This window comes from Pteropus alecto, unplaced genomic scaffold (assembly GCF_000325575.1).
Source record: "Pteropus alecto unplaced genomic scaffold, ASM32557v1 scaffold60, whole genome shotgun sequence".
In the NCBI taxonomy this organism is placed as follows: Eukaryota; Metazoa; Chordata; class Mammalia; order Chiroptera; family Pteropodidae; genus Pteropus; species Pteropus alecto.
Window position 1 is genome coordinate 4,621,310 of NW_006430726.1, and position 20,188 is coordinate 4,641,497.

The 20,188-nt window shown below is 38.1% G+C and overlaps 1 protein-coding gene across 2 annotated transcripts in view; it reads right to left on the bottom strand.

The window, feature by feature from the left end:
- Positions 1 to 220: 220 nt before the first annotated feature.
- The window catches only part of BTBD1 (BTB domain containing 1), a 52,335-nt gene continuing 32,367 nt past the window's right edge, over positions 221 to 20,188 (bottom strand). For both annotated transcript variants that reach the window (XM_025050050.1, XM_006905362.2), the window contains 7 exons: positions 18,191 to 18,347; positions 14,849 to 14,954; positions 10,992 to 11,189; positions 8,621 to 8,813; positions 4,167 to 4,254; positions 1,525 to 1,671; positions 221 to 1,067 (listed from right to left, as the gene is read on the bottom strand). In XM_025050050.1, the coding sequence (XP_024905818.1) occupies positions 909 to 1,067; positions 1,525 to 1,671; positions 4,167 to 4,254; positions 8,621 to 8,813; positions 10,992 to 11,189; positions 14,849 to 14,954; positions 18,191 to 18,304 (1,005 nt within the window). In that variant the 5' untranslated portion in view covers positions 18,305 to 18,347 and the 3' untranslated portion in view covers positions 221 to 908. The remainder of the gene's footprint in view (positions 1,068 to 1,524; positions 1,672 to 4,166; positions 4,255 to 8,620; positions 8,814 to 10,991; positions 11,190 to 14,848; positions 14,955 to 18,190; positions 18,348 to 20,188) is intronic.

Sequence of the window (20,188 nt, forward strand, 5' to 3'; positions counted from 1 at the left end):
TTGGATATTTAAAATTTCAAATTAGTTTGTTAGAAATGTTAGTATTTTATCCGTTTCTTGCTGTGTAAAATTACTGCCGCGATGCTGAACTTACGTCCGTTTACCCAGTCACCACCACCACAATCCTCGTCTCAACCTTGGGAGCATTCGGCAGCATCCTCCAGACAGACAGGTATAGTGGTGCAGGTCAGTGATAAAGAATCCAGTCTTAGACTACACCTTCAGATCTTTTCTTTATATTACATTATTGTGAATTTGTACTAATTCTACTTGTAGTTTAAAACTGTACTATGTAACACATTACTATACTATTACAGAATATCCTTTGCTGTAAATGCATTGAAAATTTTCTTGGGCATTTATTAGGCCTATTTCTAGCAATATTTCAAATGCTAACAATCAGATATTTCAAAACTCCAAATATGTCAGTTTTCTTAATTGTCTGAAATTAGTTATTTGAGTTAATAGAATACTGACCCATCTCATCTCCTGTAACCTTCAAAATAGTTAAGCCAAATGCCCATCTCATTTAACCTTCGAAATAGTTAAAAACAAACTAGCTACATAAAACAAAATTCTTTCGATAACAAAACTGTTGAAAGATCACGAGTCAGTATCTACGAAATTATACAAGATAAAGCTGAAATAGCTGCTTTTTTTTTTTTTAAACTATTAAACCCAGGTAATCTTTCCCCCTAAGGTTGTAAGAAAATGGAAAATCTGCCTTTAAATCATGCAGCAGTTTAGATCACCATTTATTTACCTATTTCCTCTAAGAAACTAAAATGTTTCTTATCTTAAAATTATAAATATTCATAACACTCAAACTCTTTTTTGTGGCCAGTTTTCTATGCCTTTGAAACTAGACTGTATGGTACTATTTAGCCAAGGTGTATCACAATGCTAAATTATGTGTAAAATATTATTTCTGGTATTTGTCCATCTTCTATTGAAGTGCCATTATTATTGCCGGGGGAACTAAAGAAGAAAAAAGCCGTCTTGCTTGCAGTAGGTGTTTCGTGCACTACTTTCTTCAATCCTTTTGTGCCATAATGGGAATCTGGCCCCTAAATGAGAATGAAAGGTTCGTTAGTAATTTTCCTTTAATAAACACTCAATTTAAGGTGGTATTTTAATTCTATTCATGTTTCAATATAGCTCTTGTATAAAATCTTACACCAAGTCATTTAATAAAAATGTTGTCTTTGCTACACGGCTAATTAATGATTAAAAATATTGAATGCAGAGCTCAGTTACTAGAGAACAGTGAAATGGTTCCAAGAAAATAATAATTTTATTTTATCTTCTGTCAAACATTCATTCTCTGACTCAAAGGGCTACTTTTTTTGAAGACCATTTCTTGCACAGCAGAGCTGTGCTGAGAGGCACTTTTTTTCCCAAGCTCTTCCCTTCCCTTCTTCCTAAAAGGCTTTACAGTCAGCGACTCTCAGCTTCTCCTGCAAACACGCAAGAGGAAACCATGGCCCCCGGGTCCACCATCTGGAGCATGCCGGGGACTCTTACTTTGAGTGTTGCACATGCTGTGTAGCACACACTGGGCAGGATCTCTATGGGTTCTTTGAACATGACCCTGAATGTGTTCGCAGTCCCGTCACAACTAAATCCAGTATCATTCTGTCCCAGGGTTTGCTTTTTCTCATATTCGATGATCTGTAATTTTTAACAGAGAAGTTATATTTAAGTTACACCAATGGAAACATTTCATAGAAAAGAATATAAAGCCCTCAGGAATAGCAGAATACACTACCACGTCTCTGTGTTGTAGTTTTTCTCTACGTATCTCTAACCACCAAAGATGGCTTTAGATATTTATCATTGATCAGAGTAAGGATGAGGATGTCAGACAACTAGGGCTTGGCTGCAGGAGGAGCGTCTATAAAATACATAATGGCTAGAAAGAGGTTTTTTTTAGTGTGGATTTTAGATGCCTGAGAGAAATTAGTCTTTTATTCCTTGCTAGCCTATGTCTCGTTGGTAGGAAACTCCCGTAGCATTTCCTAAGTTTAAATGTTATTTACTGAAATTAAAATGACCTTAAATGCAGTATTCAGATACGTGGATATTCAAAATGCAAAAATTCTGTGTTTTCAAAGGCCTCGGCTCACAACCCTGCCTTTCTGCACACATCAGACAAAAACGGTTTCAGTAAACCAGGTGAAACCTACGTATGCTGTAAAGTCAGTGCATTGTCACCTCTGAAGGGATGGTGACTGGAAGAGATTGCGAGGGGACTCCTGGAGTGCCGTGATATCCCGTTCCTCATCTGGCTGCTGGTTACATAGGTTTTTAAAAAAGTGAGCCATACGTACAACTTATAAATATGTGCATTTTTCTGTATGCCTGCCATGGTTCAATAAAGAATTAAAATGTTTTTTTAAAACGATACACGGAGCCCCAGAATGAAGTAGTCAGACACAGGACTAGGTTGTGGCAGTGTGATCTACAGCAAACCACTTCACTTCCCTGAGCCTGTTTTATCTTTTAATTTGGGGGCAGAAACTTGCTTTGCCTTCTAAGGCTACTATAAAGCATCGAATTGTAAACTTTCAATAACAATAGCAACTATGTTCCCAACACTTTATATATATCATCTCAATCGGTCATCACGAGACTATAAATATAAAGTAGGTACCACTACTCTAGAAGATGAAGAAACTGAGGCTTAGAGAGGCTACAGGATTGGCCCAGTCACACCTTGCGGGTGAGAGGGCTCAGCTTCAAACCCAGACAGGTCTATATCTGTAGTACATCTGGATGGTGCTAGAGACTAGCCATTGGGGGAAGAAATAAAAAGTCCTATTTTTCTTCGTTTTACTCAGAATATTTATATTTTATCATTTTAATATACCTATAACCCTGACACCCTTCCTCTGCCCGCAAGGAGTCTGGTGCCTTTGGTAATATATGAGGGACACTGAACAGGCTGTCGGTGGGGCCTCACTCCTTCCCAGATCTGCACATTATCCAGCCTGCTCAAGTGGCTTCATGGATCCTACTGGATAGGACCGTAACAAATTTATAAAGTAAAATTAAATGGGGAGTGATCATGAAAATCTTTTACACCCTTCATAGATTTGCTGTGGCTTTTCTGCACTTAAAAAAAACAGAAACAAAAATTTCTAATCTGCTTTAAAATCTTTAAACAATTTCAGTGGGGTTTGAACCTATTTGTTTAAAATATTAAAAATGTAACTTTATACTTGGTTTGTTAGAGCGACAAATTGACATCAGTGATATAAATTTATCATCTGCATTTTACTATAAACCTTAGCAGATATGACTAGAAAATGAGCAAGATTTCATGACCACAGGCAATAATGCAATTCTCTGTGAGGTGTCTTTTTCAGCTGTCAAAGAACCAGATCTTTGATTTGCTGTATATTTCACTGAAAACTAATGAAGCAGTCTGATCACAAAGTTCACCAAAGTTTTTACTACTAAAAATAGTGTATTAACATTTTAAAGAGAGCAGTTTTTCTGCTGATAAACAAGTGTGAAACATTGTTTACATCCTTTTCTCATTTCTATTTGTTGTTTTAATTTTTGTGTAATATAGAAATACAGTATTGCTTATGTATAGTTTGTAAGTAAAAGTACAATGTAGATGTTTCAAAACCAATTTTACTAACTGGGTTGTGCAGTCAAGTGTGGGGAGCCCTGGCTGACAGAGGGAAGAGAGGGCTTTAACCTCCTTCCAGGGTAGGCAGCAGTGCCAGACCTCAAAGAGCTTAGGGATGAATGAGGCAGGGCACAGTCAGAACGTCAGATGGTCAGACACCAAAGAGTGTTCATCGTAGTGGTAAGGGATGAGCTTAAAACCGCAAAATTCAAAGTACTAAGAGAAAAGCAGGTGGGTGTTTTAAGACAGTCACTGCACAGCACAAGGACTAAGGGAGGGCTTTCCTGGAGGGAGGAGAGCTCTTTGTATGTAATGCTTCTGTGAAGGACCCCAAGACCCCAATTTTCTGAAACCAGATTTTTTAGATCAATTGTGAAACACAACTCTCTAAGCTAAAAATACTACTAAGAGACTTTCTGATTCCTTTGATAATTATGCTGAAACTTGGATATTGTTTAAATACCTAATTATATAATTACAAGTTTGTTTTATTTCAAGATGATGTATAGTGGGGGGAAAAGTGTACCTGTATATTCACTTGATAATCCGTGGGGCCATGAATAGATCCATATAAACCAAATCCGACTATAGAGATTCTTCTATTAACTGTGAACCTGAAGGATGAAGTTAAATATAGAACATACATAATTTAGTGAGCATTCACATTCCCAAGGCTTATACATTTTTTAAGTGTTACTGAAAACACCTAATTTTGCTCATAAAAAGGAAAACTATTACAAATTAGATATCCTTGGAAATGTCATCTGCTGACCAAAAAGACCAAAATTTCCAGAGAAATTGTAACTTGACGGAAACTGAAGTTGCACCTGTTCTCTGTACTATACATTCCTGAGTCAAAGGAATTTAACCCCCACTATTGTTGTAAAGATGATTTTTGTCCAAATACGTTTGCACGTCTCCTTCATGAGCACAGACATGTCAGCCATCAGGCCAGTGTCCCAAGCTCTGACAGATCATGAGCTCAATGAACCTCAAGCACTTACCGAGAGCCTGTCAAACTGAGGTAGTCGGCCTGGTACTGGGGAAATGATGGTCAACAAGACAGACTCTCTACCCTACTGCACTTACGCCTAACAGAGGACACTGATAACAAACAAAGGAATAAATCTTCATAAATTGTGATCAGAGTTGTGAAGGAAGCAAGCTGCTCTAACAGGACCGTGGTGGAGGGCTTGGGACAGGCCCTAAAACACAGGTGTATGGTTGTAATAGTTAAAACCACCTCTTCAGGGTACTTCCTGTGCTGAGCACTGAGCTGATTCAGTTCTTTACATGAATTATTTCCTTTAACACCATAACGGCTCTATAAACTAAATAACACAGTATCATTTTTATTATTCTCATTTTTTATAGTTGAAGAAACTGAGATTTAAAGGAATTTTAACTTGCCTCCACCAGGACACAATTCCAGGTCTGCCTGGATCAAAAGCCCACATTCCTAACCACTATGTTAAACTCCATGAGTACCACCCTACAAATTTTTATGTATTATTTATACTACAGCTTTTTCTTACTATAAAGAAAAATACGGTATCTTTTAAAAAAATGCAGCTAAACAAACAAGAGTAAAGATTTAGGGCATCTCTAAATCCACCATCCAGAGACATCACCCATTTACCCTTTGGTGTATTTCTTTTTCAGACGTTTAGTTCTCTTTTTTAACAACAGGAAAATACTTTTTTTTCCTATGAACGTCTGTGTTATTTTTAAAATCGTGTCACAATATATATTTTTTAAACTTCTTTCTCATGTAAAAAGGCAAAAGATTATTACTGATGCATTATATGTAACAGCCACTACTTGTGAGGTAATCTAGGCGATCTGTGGTTTTTGTTATTATAGAACAATGCCATGATCGACAATCTTATAGCTAAATCATTTTGCAGAGCCTTAATTATTTCCTTAGAAGAAATTCCTGGAAGTAAAATTGCTGGGGAAGATGAAGGGCATATTCTTAAGGCTTTAGATAAAATTACAAATTGCTTTCTGGTAAGATTAGAATACTTTACACTCCACAAGAAATGAAGATCATATCTACCTTACTCTCAACAACCAACAAATCTACTTATAGTTCTTTCATTATTAATGAGTTGATACGTTTGGTCATATGCTTACGAGCTACTCGATTTTCTCTGCTGAGTATCTTTTTCATGTGGAACTGAAAGACCATCGTATATAGTAATTTATGCTTTGTCAGTAATACCCATTACAAAATGCTGTTTGTCATTCATCTTTTAACCTTATGGTGGTTTGGGGCATAAACGTTTTAAATTACTTGAAGTCAAATTATGATCTATGCCAAGTTTAGAGAGAACTATGCCATCCTCATAATAAACATTCACTTGTTTCAGCACTTTCGTGGCTTCATTTTTTTAATGTTAAAATTTTAATTTACACAAATATTGGTAGATGGGATCGTTAAGGATCTGACTTTACTTTCCCAGCGGTTAATCCTCCCCTCACATTCCAAATGCTCACTTACGTTGGGCTGGTCGCTGGTCTCTGAACTCTGTGGTATCTTCCATAGGACACTAAGTTATTACAGTTTTATAATACTTACCATGTTTGAGCCACACCACTCTTTTTTGAAAAAGAAACATTCACTGTTCCAGGTTAACTTTAGAACAGTTTGCCAGGCTACTCCGCCCTACCAAAAACATGTGACATCTGAAAGGAACTGCCTAAGTTACATGGCTTTAGAAAGACCCTTTCTGATTCCAGTTGAAGTTCTCCAGCTCTTCATGAAGGTGCTACACTGTACATCTCTTGTGGGATTTAACACTGCTCTTTTATGTTAATTTGTTGCTATTGTAAAGGAGATCTGTTTTTACTCAATATTACAACTGAAAATTTAAACATTTTTAAAAACTATTTTACTGTGCCAAAATACGTAACAGTAACAAAGTGTACCACCTTATCCATTTTAAGGGTACGGTTCAGACGCGTTAGGTATACTCACTAGTTGTGAACCATCACAACCATCCATCTAACTAAATTTTCATGACATATAGAACATCATTGGTTTTTCACATACATTTTACAAGTGGTCACTATTCTCTTGTTGGTTCTAATACATTTTTACTGATTCGGAGGTTGTTCTCAAAAGCCACAGGAGGCTTTTGTTTTCACCAAGTTTTAGGGGCACTACAGGGGACAGGGGGCCCGCAACACTAGATTTACTGCAATGCTTAGGACAATCTCCCAAAACAAAGAGTCCCAATCAAATTTCAAGTGTCCTATCAGAATTCATGTGGTGAAACACGTGTTTATAAAGAGGCTTGAACATTGCTGAAAACGGCAAGGTCAGCAGGCATTCCTATCTTGAGGTGTCAACAGTCCATCACGTCACAGAAGTGCTCTTCCAGACCTAGTCTATTAATGGTCACATCTGGGATAAAGGTGAAATTTTAAAAAGTCTTTTGACAACTGCTGACAAACTGTTTTCTTCTTTGATCTGCCATGTGGTGAATTATATTAATACATTTCCTAATATCGAGCCATTCTTTCAATCTCCATATAGTATTATTTTCTAAGGTATTACTACATTCAATATGCTAATATTTTACACAGGATTTCCTCTTCTATATAAGTGAGACAGATCTAGAAAATTTTTTGCCTTGTCAGATTCCTGTGTAACAGTTATACTTCTTTTCAATAATTAATGGATCAGTATTTTCTTCTCTTAATGCTCAAGGAAATGATCTGTTCCTTGAAGGTTTGATAAAACTCACCTGTAAAAACCACCTTGTGAAGGGACAGTTCTTTGATAACTTTAAATTCCTTCCATGGTAATGGGTCTATTCAGGCTTTCTTCTTCGGTCAATTTGATAATTTATATTTGCCTATAAAATGATCCATTCCATCAAGATGTTCATTTATTAGCACAGAGTAAACCCAGAATTAAAGTATAAATCTCCTCAGAATATGAATATATTCCCATTATTTCTAATGTATGTCTTCCTGTAGGTTTATTTATTTTATTGGTCTTTTTCAGGAGCCAGCTTATGGCTTATGATTTCTCAGTTGTACTATTTTTAATTCATTAATTTCTATATTTACCTATTTCTTTTTTTTTCTTTTTCTTTTCCTTTTTTTTTTTTTTGCTATTCATTCTCTAGCTATTTGGGCTAAATGCTTCAATCATTTATTTCTATTCTAATTTATTTAGTAAAAGTAGTTAATTATGACTGTGTTTGTGTAACACCCTGACCAATTCATCCTTTATATGCTTTCATATACCGTATTCTCACTGTGAATGATTACTAAATAATCCACAAATGCATTTTAATTTCCATTTTAATCCAGTATTTTTAAGAGTGTTCCCCGCTCAGAGTCCTATTTTTAACAAACTTGCTATTACTTTCTAGTTTTATAGAAAAGTGCTATTAAATAAGTAAAAACCCAAAAGGGACATTTTTCAAAAACTGGTCCCTACTCTATTTTGACATTTAACCTAAAGAAACACAATAGAACAAAGATAAATTCCTAACAGGGTTATATGCAAGTGTCTTTTAAGATTTTTAATTTTTTTCCCCATTCAAAGCTTTTATTAACGTATACTGAGATATTGTCCATGCAATGTCCATGAAAAGGAAAAACTCACACTAAACAAAGTAAGATAAAATGTATTAAACTGTAGCCCTAAGGCTGTAAAAACAGTTTGCTCAAGGAAGGTCCAGACCTCAGCTCCCAGCGTGGCAATCCAAACAGAATTCATGCAACAGAAGGCCCAACCCAGGATCTGTTTATCTTCCATGTTTCCTAAGAGATCCTCTCATTCTCCTCTCAGCGAGGAGACCAGGATGCTTCACTGACTTCTTGGCTCTTGTATTTAAGTCAGAAATGTATTAAACAGAGCATAAAATAAAATGTTGGTTAATTATCTCCCACAATAGGAGGATAAAAGCCGAATGCTAACTGCCGCCCCAGCCCACCCCCAGGCCACGGTATGACAGGCACCTGATCCGATCGCTTGTCCCGCTGTAGCCCCAGCGGCTCTCCACCTGCTGGAATCTGTTGATGCAGCACTCCTTTCCGCGGAGGCAGCATCTTGGTCGATCGATGTACTCAACTCGGGGTTTAGGATTGACAGTAAAATGAAGAAAGAGATTCACCACTTCGCGATCTGACAAAATTCCAGACTGAGCAGGACCTGCAGAAAGACAAATATAAACCTCCATAAAAGCAATTTGATTTTAATTCCTAACTTTATAATACTCTGCATAATAATGTGAATTCAAATCTGGAAGATGTAAAGTAACGATGAGGTAGAAAGAGCTTAGCATATACAATTTTAGAATATAATTAATTTTAAGGTTTTTCTAAATCCATCTGAGGTTAACCTAATAAAATGTAAGTGTTAAAACCATGAATGAATCAAAGCTTAAATGAAAGCCTGAGATCACAGAAAGGTGTCTGAGTTTTCTATCCACTCACCCACTCTCAGCACCACAGGCCGCTCACCAGGAAGAGGAGAGTCATTTCCTGTGGTGGGGAAATGCTTACAACGGCAGCCAGAGCCACTATGACTTCTCTGTTCCCCACCTGATAACTGTCTGAGATTATAATCCCAACAATGGAATACATATGCAGAGGTGGAAGTAGATGGAATATGCTTTCACTCTGGGGTTTATGCATGAGCAGAGGGCAGGAGCTAAAACTGGAAGGGCTGTGGAAGCAGTAGATCATGTGTTATGGTTTCCCATTCACTGTTTCTAACAGGAAAATTCCAAACAGCCCAAACGTATCGAGGAATAAATGCTGTTCCTCATTAAAGATCAGGAGATCCTTTGCAAGGCTGGTAAAAACAATCTAAATAAGAGAACACAAAACTAAATTAAAAATTAAAAACTGCAAAAAATAATTAATAAACTAGAAATTTGGTTTAGGAAACTACAAATTCATATTTAATGTAAAACTCCTGATTTTTAAACATTAGCGTTCCTGAAGAACTAACAATAAGATATAGGATGATGCAATAATTCAAGACTATAATAAAATTTCCTTAGGTGAAGAGCAGTCTTCAGATCACGAAGAACATTCTCAGATACGTACTACGTACCCATCTGAAGAAAAGCAGAGATGCACTCCAGTTAACAGAGGGGGCGAATCAAAGTAAGAATTCAAGGTGTGTCACAGAAGAACTGGCAGTGAGCACTAAAACCAATCCAACATCGAATGAAGTCTAATACTGTAACTGCATTATTGCAATATGGGGTGGGTGGGTGGGTGTGTGCGTGCGTGCATGCGCGCGCGCGCAGACACGCGCACATAATCAGTTACCACAAAGCCGTCTGGAAAGATTGAAAGGAAGAATATACCATTCTAACATTTTTGTCTTAAATAGGTAAGTCAAAAAATATTGTTTTACTATAAAATAGAGAATTAGGAAAATTGAGGGGGGGGGTAAATACAAAATTTATAACTTCCAAATCTTTAGTCAAAAAAAAAAAATAAATTTAAACATTTTTTAAAATATAAAGATAATATGGGGAAAGAATATGCCTAACAGCAAAAGAAGAAACATTACTTGACTATATCAGAATGTTAAGAATTCCGCAGGACGGACCAGCCTGTGTCAGAGGACAACTATGGATGAAACACATGAAATAGCTATTTCCAGTTAGCAAAGAACTGGGGCGGTCAGTGCTCCTGAAGGGAAATGCACTGAGACGAAGCCCTGTACCTGTTACTACTTGGGATATTTGCTGACTTGCTTCACAGGGCATAAATGCCAAACAGAAACTGGCAGCCTAGAAACTGTGCTGGTCCTGACTTGGTTGAGGAGGCAAAAATTGGAATTCACAGCACCAAGGCAGCCAGCCAATCATCCTGCAGAAAAGGAATAACAGAGAAATATAGCCAACACTTTGTGCACAATTTCTGTCTCTGCCAATTTCTACACAAGAGGAGACGATGAGACCAAGAACTCAAGCAGAAGGGAGCTGGTAAGAGACCACAGAGTTACACGGAAACCTCAGTCGTCATAAAGCCCTTAACCTTGGGCAAGGCGCTTAAAACTCTCAAGTTCTGTTCTCTAACCCATAAAATACACTCTGTATATATTGATAATATATAAAATATGTTAAAATACATGTATCAATTTAAAAATATGTAACCTATAATATTATCTTGAAGGGCTATTAGAATAAAATTACACACACGCGTGCACACGCACACACACACACACACATGCACGCACATATCATGTGACCAGAAAGGTGAATAGTACTTGATCACTAGCTGCTTCTTGTCCTCTCTCGCACACAGAGACTGACTGGCTGCCCATGAAAACAGTTTCAAAAAGATTTTGGTCAAGTTATTGCCCTACCTGCTGCAAACTCCTCAATGGTCATCAGTGGGAACCGGATTAAGGACAGTGCTTTTCCCAAAACTTTCTGCTTGTTTCCAAAGGTCACGGGCAATTGTTGTCTTTGACATTCCGCTTCTGCCCATCGTACAACAGCTCCGAAAAGTCGACTTTCTCTAATACTAAGTGTGTCTCTTTCTAGAACTGCGCAGAGTGTGTCTATAGGTAAATACAAAAACAAATCCAATTAGGAATATTTTGCTCTTTAACAAAACGATACTGACAAACCTGCTTATACAGTTTTCAAATCTCAATAAAAATAGGTTGGACACTTAAAACTACAGACCTATATTTTAAAAATTCTATTCTGCAATGGTCTACATATTCATTTTAGAATCAAATATTTGTTTAATATCAAACACAGCTATCATCCCGGCAAAGACATCGAGTCTCCAGATCATAGCAGGAGCTCAGCAGTATGTTAAAAATGAACAGATTAAAAAAAAGGAAAATCAAGCTTCTCCTGTACCTAGCAGTGGAGTATGAACTAGGGCTCCATGAAGCTTTTTCACAAGCAAATAAATATCAATCTATATATCTCGATTCTTGCAGGATTAGGAATATATAATGTCCATAATATTTAATCATTGAAATAAAAATTAACGACTTTGGACCCACATTTCTCTACCTTGTATGCTAATAACTTCAGTAAAGGTAAATACAGAAACTTAAAATATGACTCCCCCAAAAAGCACATTATACTGCCCATGGCATAGTGTAAATTCATTTTGTTCTATCAATGGAGAGAGAAACAATATCTCTCTACTTGGAAAATGGTGAGCACACCCCTCTAGAACACATATCCAAATGCCAGATATAAAAAAGCAACTCCACGATCTAAAAAACCATTAAAAAAAAGCTCCCAAAGTTAGGCACTCCTTCCTCTCAGCTCCTAGACTTCTCTTGCATTCCATTTTCAGCAAGTACATTTGAAGCAAACTAGACTATGGTGGAAACACTTAGGCTTCTTCTGGCAGACGGTCAGAAGTTACGGCCAAGAGACTAATAAAGACATCGAACACCTGAGTTCTGTCTTTTAAACATAACACAACACTGGATCTCAACATAAGCAGCTATGAGTCAAATCAAAGTGACAAATATTCATGGGGTATTCACTCTGGGCAAGGCACTGACTTCAAGATTCCCAGGCTCCACTGGCACGCCTCGTGTAGGAGCCATTTACATGGCGACTCCAGGAGGAAGTCACCCAGAAGCAGGCCGCATTATTTCAAATAACAGTAGCAGACTGAAGTACAAATGGAGCACCCGACGGCCCCTCAAAGGGAAGGAAATTAGGATCAAACAGTGCTTCGTTAACAATGTGGGCAGTGCTCGGGGCTCTCAAACATCCAGTAACTCAACAAAAATTCTACAGCACACAACGTGCAGGTGCTGAGGAGGAACCTGAACTAGTCCCGTCCTTCGGGATGATGCCAGGGGAGTATAACCCTTCCTGAGGTGTCTTGCAGACAGGAAACTAAAGATGGAATGTTACCGTAACAGGAACATAGTAAATGTCATGGGAGAGGGTGGGGTGTCAGTTCTAAAGAAAGGAGTCACTACAGAGGTATAATCGGAGACAAGACAGTAAGACTGAGGAAGAACTAGCCAAGGTGGGACAGAAAGGCAACATTCTAGACACAGCCGGCCAGTCCAGCCGGTCAGCAAATAGCAACTGAACACGTACTATGTTCTACTGCTTTCAGCGCTAGAAATACAGCGGTAAACAGCACAGAGTCCCTACCTTCAGGAGTTTGCGATCTAGAAGGGGAAGGCAGACGATCGGCACATACATAAATGGACAAATACCTCTGGTAAGAATTTCAGATAGTGCTAAGTATTATGAGAAAAATAAATCAGAGAAACAGAAAAGGGATTTGTTTATGGGAACGTGATATCTACTTTAAGTAGGTTTGAGGTGGCCTTTCTCAGGTGTCATTTAACCCAAGATCTGAATGATTAAAAGGAGGAAGCCATATGAAGAATCAGGGGGAAATGATTCTAATCAGAAGGATAGAAAATACAAAGGCTTCAAACAGAAATAACCCGGCCAGTGGACATGGAACATAGTGAATAAGGGGGGGAATGGCAGGAGACAAGGTCAGATATAGACAGAAGTAAGTGGTGACTACCAGCTGTTTACAAAAAAAATCTGTTTTCTCTTCCTCCTGGGATGTGAGTACTTTGCAGCTCCTAGCCAGCCCTGAATTTAGATGGGATCTTGTGACTGAATTCTGTACCATGAAATAAGGGGGTGCCATTTCAAGGCTGCAGCTTTTAAGATGTTTCTCCTACCCATGAGTTTTCAGTTTTCCTGTCTGCCAGCAAAATCAAATAGTAACTACACCCTAGGGAATGGCAGAGCCACAAGACAGAAAAAGCTCCTCACAGGCCAAGACACTGCCTTGGACTGTTATGGGGTTGTGAAATAAACTTCGATCGTGTCTAAGCCAGTATGCAATTTGGGTTTATTTGTGCGAACGTGTTGAACATGCATTTCTGGGTCTGTTACCACAGTCAAGCCTAGCCTACTGACTAACACAAGGCCTGATCATGTAAGGTCTTGTAAGCTTTGTAAGGAGTTTGAATTTTCTTCTAACTGCAGTGGGAACACACTGAAAGCAAGAAAGTGATACAATCTGATTTGTGATTTAAATTTGCTGCTGTGTAGAGAACGGACTGTATGAATGCAAGAGTGGGTGGAAGCAGGGAGACAACAGGAAACTGCAGAGGTGATCCAGGTAAAAGAGAGCGGTGGCTGGGACTAGGTGGTAGCATGGATGTGTAAGGAACGCTCAGATTCGGGCTACATATTGAGAGTAGAGCTGAGAGCACTCACTGATAAAATGCACGTGGTGCATGAAAAAAAGAGAATAATCAAGAATAACTTCCAGGTTTTGGGTGTGAGTCAACAGGTGCATGATGGCGCCACTAAGAGTGAAAAATAAAAGGAAAGAAGCAGAAGAGTTGGCCGGTAGTAGTGGGCAGTCAATAGGTCTCTTTCAGCTGTGTTGTTTGAAATGCTTATAAAATCTCCAAGTGAAGATGCCAAGTAAATAGCTGGGCATATAAATTTGGCGCCCAGAAGAAGACAGGGTTGAAGATATATATTTTGGGTTCAACACAATGAAGATAATTTTTCAAACCACAAGACACCCTCCTACAAGACACGATTCAGACTCCTCGGCCTGCCAGCAGGTCGTCCTCCGCAGCCTGGCTTCAGCCGCCTTGTAGTTCCCTTCCCCTGCATATACTTCTCTGTGCGGTGCACTTGCCTCTAACGTTGCCTCTAACGCCCTCCCCTCTTTGTTAGCCAAATATTTATTATCAGAACTTCCTCTGTCAAGATTTTCCTACCACTATTATAATTGGAAGTAACTTCCTCATGCTGTGGATTTACATAGCAATTATTTCTACATTCTAGTTCAGAAAAGGCAAAAATCACATTTTGTCATATGCCGACTCTTCTATTGATGTCTTAAATCTTAACGTTCACATATTTGTTTCTTGATTCTCCAATTTGATGAGTTTCCTTAAGAAAAATCACATCTCACCCTTTGTATTTCTTTTAAGACTCTAGGATAATGTTATATACATGGTGGGTGGTCAGTAAATATTGATTTGATTTGACGTCATTTAAAAGGCAATAAGGTAGTTAAGACTTTTACGAACAGTTCACCAAAATAAAGAAAGCAAAACTCTTAAAGAGGCAGACTTAGATCACTTGGAAAAACCACTAATTTGAAAACAACTCATCCACCAACAAGGTAAGGAGTTACTGTACTTACAGGTAAAACTTAAATTCACAGTGACCTTACCTATGTCAATATCGGTAAAGCCTTCTGCACTGATTGCATCCATTGTACTTTTGTCTATTGTGTCCAGACAAAGACTAGCAAGCTGAGGTTCATCAAATAGTCGAGCCTAAACATATGCAGATAATTTTTTTACTTCCATCGTTATTTTACCTTCAGGCAGTACACATTCAAAGTTAATACTGTAAACAGTTACAATTGCTAATTATGTAAGAACTCCTACTTAAAATACAATTATAACATCTATATATTCTTAAAACTTTTTATTCCACTATCAGAAATGAAAAGCAAAAAGCACAAATGCCCCCCTGAGATAACAAATTCACAACCACTACCAACCCCAGCATTTGTATCTTCATATGATTATATAGATACTGCCTAGTTTCTTATGCATTACTCGTTTTGATCCTTAACAAACACCTATATTAAATAAAGCAGACATTATACCATTTTCCAGATGAGGTGACAGAGGCTAAGAGGTGTACTGACTTGCCTAATGTCTAGCTATTTGTGTTGCAAAGCCAGTACTTAAAGCCAAGTCTAGTGATCTTTTTACTAAACAATATCGGTTGTTAAGCAGACCAGCACTAACAGATTCGATTTTTTTCCCCATTTCCTATTTTGATTAGGGGGAGAGGATGAAGTACAAAAATTTTAAAGTATGAAAGCTCTGGAAACCTAAGCAAAAACGAGGCCTAACAACAGAAGAGCAAATATATAAATTCACATAATTACGTGACAGAATACTGTACGACGATGAAAATGAAAATATACAACTACAGATAACAATATGGATGAATCCCGCAAACCTAATGATAAACAAAAGAAGCCACATTATATACTGAGCTGAAGAGTATACACTATATGATTCCAGCAAAGCTAATCTAGGCTTTATGATGTCAGAAGTCAAGTTTATGTATGCTTATCAGAATCCACATTATAATTCAAAAAACAAGTTAAAAAGCTAGTGGGGGCAGGGAGGTAGAAGCCAAACTCAAATGAGGTTTTTAAAAGCCGTAACGCTGAAAAAGGATGTGAGATGACAGGTATGTTAGTCTGTCATTCTGGCCTAGTGTCAGCTGTTCACATTTAGTAGCATGGACTCAAAGGCATTCATGCTGGGTCTGGGTCATGCAGAAACCTGCTCAAAATACTGTCAATTAGTTAACCACACCATAAATGACACCATTATTTGGTATGGCTGATGACTCTTCATTTAATTTTAAAGTAAAATTCATTTTCAAAGGATTCGATAATTCAGATGTTACTGAACAAATGAGAAACATCGCTTAAGTTATCTTGTGTTTTATGAGGGAGAGAATACATTAAACACACTGGCTTAAATTTTAAATATATATATGATACATAATTATACTTACAGACATATAAACATATTTTTAAATCAGAATGTTTCTTAAAATTATAGAATACTCAAATATGTTCGAAAATGCTCTTCTTAGATTATATACTGAGCTTGTGTATATTAATTTGCTTAGTCAAATTTTTAATAAATTTTAGCCCTAAATAAAATCTGCATAATAGAATGTGTGTGTGTATATAAATAAAGTGGGATAATGTCTGCTTTATGTAACCTAGAGGGTTCTTTAATGATCAAAATAATTAATGCATAAAAAAGTAGGCTATGTATATTAGGCTGAATCATGAGAATAAATGACATACATCATAGTTTTTACCCTTAAATATTTCAGTGTGTATTTCCTAAGAATAAGGATATTCTCTTATTAGTAACTAATTTCATGAATAACAATACAATATTTTTATCTAATACACTATATTTCAGTTTTGTTAATTGACCCAATGTTTTTTATAACACTTTTCCTTCTAGCATAGGATCCTGTCTAGAATCATAGTTCATGTATTCTTAAAATACGAAAAACAGTATATTTTTAACAAATGAAATTCTAATATCTGCAAATATTTTAACTGGCCAACTCAACTGTATTTTTAATTAGTGTTCATGAAAAAAATTGATCTTTCACTCTAGGAAAAACAATTTTTTGGTAAAAATTATTGTATTCAGAGTAGCAATACTTCAATTGGTCAGATTATAAAGGCAGTATCAAGTTTCCTATGGAATCTATTGCTGTCACTTAGAGTCTGGCATTATCTCTGCTAAAATATCACTATGACTGTATCACTTCATAAAGTGTTCTTCCCCGTGTAAATCATGCTGGCACAGAACTAGCCCTTTGTATTGCGAGTAAAGTCTGGCATGCTTCCCCTCCAGTAACAGGCTTGGTTCATATGACTCACTTGGCAGGAACCAGAAGTTCACATGACAATTTGTGGGCTAATTCATATGACCCAACCAATGAAAAATCTGGAGTAATATTGGGCTCTCAGACCGAGAAGACACTGAAAAGTTCTTTTTCTCTTGCAGCCCTTGCTACTCAAAGTGTGATCCAGAAGCACTGGATCACATCCATCTGGGGGCCATCTGGGGGACTGTGAGAAACGCAGACTCTCAGGCCCCACCTTGGGCCTACTGAACTGGAAAATATATTTTAACTGTCAAAGTTTAATTTATTGGTTTCTGAATTTTATGACTGAACTTTCAAAATAAAGTAGTTAAGTATTCTTCTCTACAGTCCCTAAATTCCCCTAGACAATAAAGAATCTTAGGAATATCAGCTTCATTAGATTTTCATCACAAATTCAAAAGAGGAAAAAAATGCAGGAAAATATCACTTATTAGTTATAGGATCTCGGTCAAGCTACTTCACCTCTCTGGGCCTCAACTGCCTTATCTATAACGGGGACAGTAAGAAAACGTTTACCTAGTCCACTTATACCTCTTACAGTTCTTGTAAAGATTAAATAAATTAATGCATAGGAAGTGCTCAGAATGGTGCCTGACACACAATAACCACTCAGTATCTGTTGCTATCACTATTATGATACAAATACAAGTCCAAAGACAGTGGACCTGAGAACTGTTGGGACTTCAAATACTTAGTCCTAATTCCAGATCCAACGAAAACTGAGAACAAAGATGTCCAGAACACCTTATGCTATCAAAAAAAAAATGACACTGCCCTACTCCAACTCCAATCCTAAACAGCTACATAACTTTGAGTCATAACGCCCTACTTATATAAGGCTTCCATTTCTTTATCTATATGGTACTGCATTAACTCTATTTTGCTTTTCTTTTCTAAAATTGCATAAATCTGAGAGAGTTCCCTAAATGGTACTCTAAGAATAATAATGTGTACTTTAAAATAATGATCTAGAACAACTCTCGAGGAAGTATCAAATATTTATATGTAGTTACACTCACTTTTCCAAGCTATGATGGTATATTCCATATCTATACTGACTTACCTGAGTAAGTAGCATGAAGGCATTATCTGCCCTGAGATGCTTGGTGAGAAAGTCCACACAGTGTGCTTCCAAGGCTGGGACTGCGTATTTCTTAGCAGTATAAAGAGTGGTCATAACTGTTTCTGGGCCAATTTGAACTTCATCTGAATATAGAAATCTGGAAAGCAATTGGAAATTGCAGAGATGGTCAGTAATGTTTCAGACAAGTCATCCACCAGAGTTAAACCTCTGAGGAATATTTTAAAACATAAGAACAAACTAAAGACCTGAAACATCCATCAGACTTTCCAGGGCAACAGGACATGTACTCACGTCATCTCATTTTATTCTTACTCAGTCTTGACAGGCTGAGTTTTCACCTTTCACTGAGGAAACCGCAGTTAAGTGAAGATCAGGAGACACACTCAGGCCTCTAAGCCAGATTTCCAGAGGTCTTTTAGCACCCCATAGCAGCTTAAGACAACAGTGGTACATTATCTCTCCTTCTTCAAAGGACCGGTCACTTAAGCAAATGTACAGATAGCTGAAGTTCACATCTCTCAATGACAAAACAATCATTTGTTTCCTGACAACGGTATTTTCTTATTCTGAACATCTTTTACCCTTGCATTGTTGTCCCAAAAATAGCATTAAGACCAAAGACTAGAGTCCTGGGGGGTCTGGAGGCACAAAATAATTTAATGGTCTCTTAAATGACCCCTATGTGCTATGTGCTTTTGGGTACATAGGTCCAGTTTTTCTCAAAATACTATCTATCGGACCCATACTGCCTTCCTCCCAGTTCGCTGCTTCTAATGGCTGTCATTAGATAAGTCAGCTTCATAGACCTGCAGATGGCGCCTTAAGATTCTCAGTGAAGGCCTGGGCGGTTCTTGTTGAAGGATACCAGGCCCCCTCCCTCTGTGGCTCCTCAGAGACCCCTGTGCTGACTGTCCAGTCCTCAGCCACCTCAGAATCACAGAGGGTGCTGGAGAAGTACAGCATTAAGAACAAGTATTTCACTTAGCGATACTAAAGACTTAGAACACTCATTACACTTAAATTCCCAGGACCCAAGACGTAAAACAAGTGTTTAAGAAAACCTACTAACTTCTTTCAGAACAGTCTACCACAGTGGAGTGAGTGAGGAAGTCAGTCCTGTTTTATGTCCTTATCCACCTTTTTTTATCTCTCTTTTCCTCTTCTAACCCTTCTGTTTTTCTCCCCAGCAATCACGTGTTTATATTCTTGCTTTCTTGATGGTTCTTTTTATTTTTCCTCACAGCATGATGTCTCAGTTCTATGGATGCAAAAAATGCTTTCAGGTCTCCAAGATGGTATTAATCAAAGTTTTAAAAGTTCCTAGAATTACCCATTTTCCTGAGGATCAGCTGTTCTTGGTCTTTGTCATTTATGTTTTGATTTTCTTTATATGTCAAATGATTGATGATTGTCTCCAGTATTCTGGTAGCTGGTATATGCTTTCTTTGCTGTTGTGTAAGTAGGTCTGTTTCCCAGCTAAAACTCTTCCAAAATGGAAACGCTGGCTGGGAGCTGTGTGTGTGTGGGAGGCTCACTGACTGGCACCTTGCATTAGATTGGGAAACCAGCCCAGGTGAGGGAGCCTCCCTCCGCCCACTCCTCAGCCCCCCACGCCTCGTGCCATTACCCTGAAGTCCTTAAACCGCCCCAGCGTCGTGGTTCTCCCCAGGCAGTCTGTTCAGCTGGCTTTAAGAGGAGCCTGGCCAATCCTCGCCAGGAGTCAGTCTGCAAGAGCTGCCTGAGGGGACGGCCTATAAGCAGGCTTTAAATGAACTCGCATGTTTCTGCTCTACCTTCTCGTTTTCGCCCCTCCACTGCCAACTCCCAGCCCAGACCCTTACTGGGGTCCTGCCAGGCAAGGCAGCACCCACCTCCACCGCCGTCCCTCCCGCAGTTCCGCCCTCAGGTCCCACTCCACTCCATCACCAACGTGCTTCCCGCTGCTCTGTCCTTTTTCTGTATCGGTGGCTTCCAACC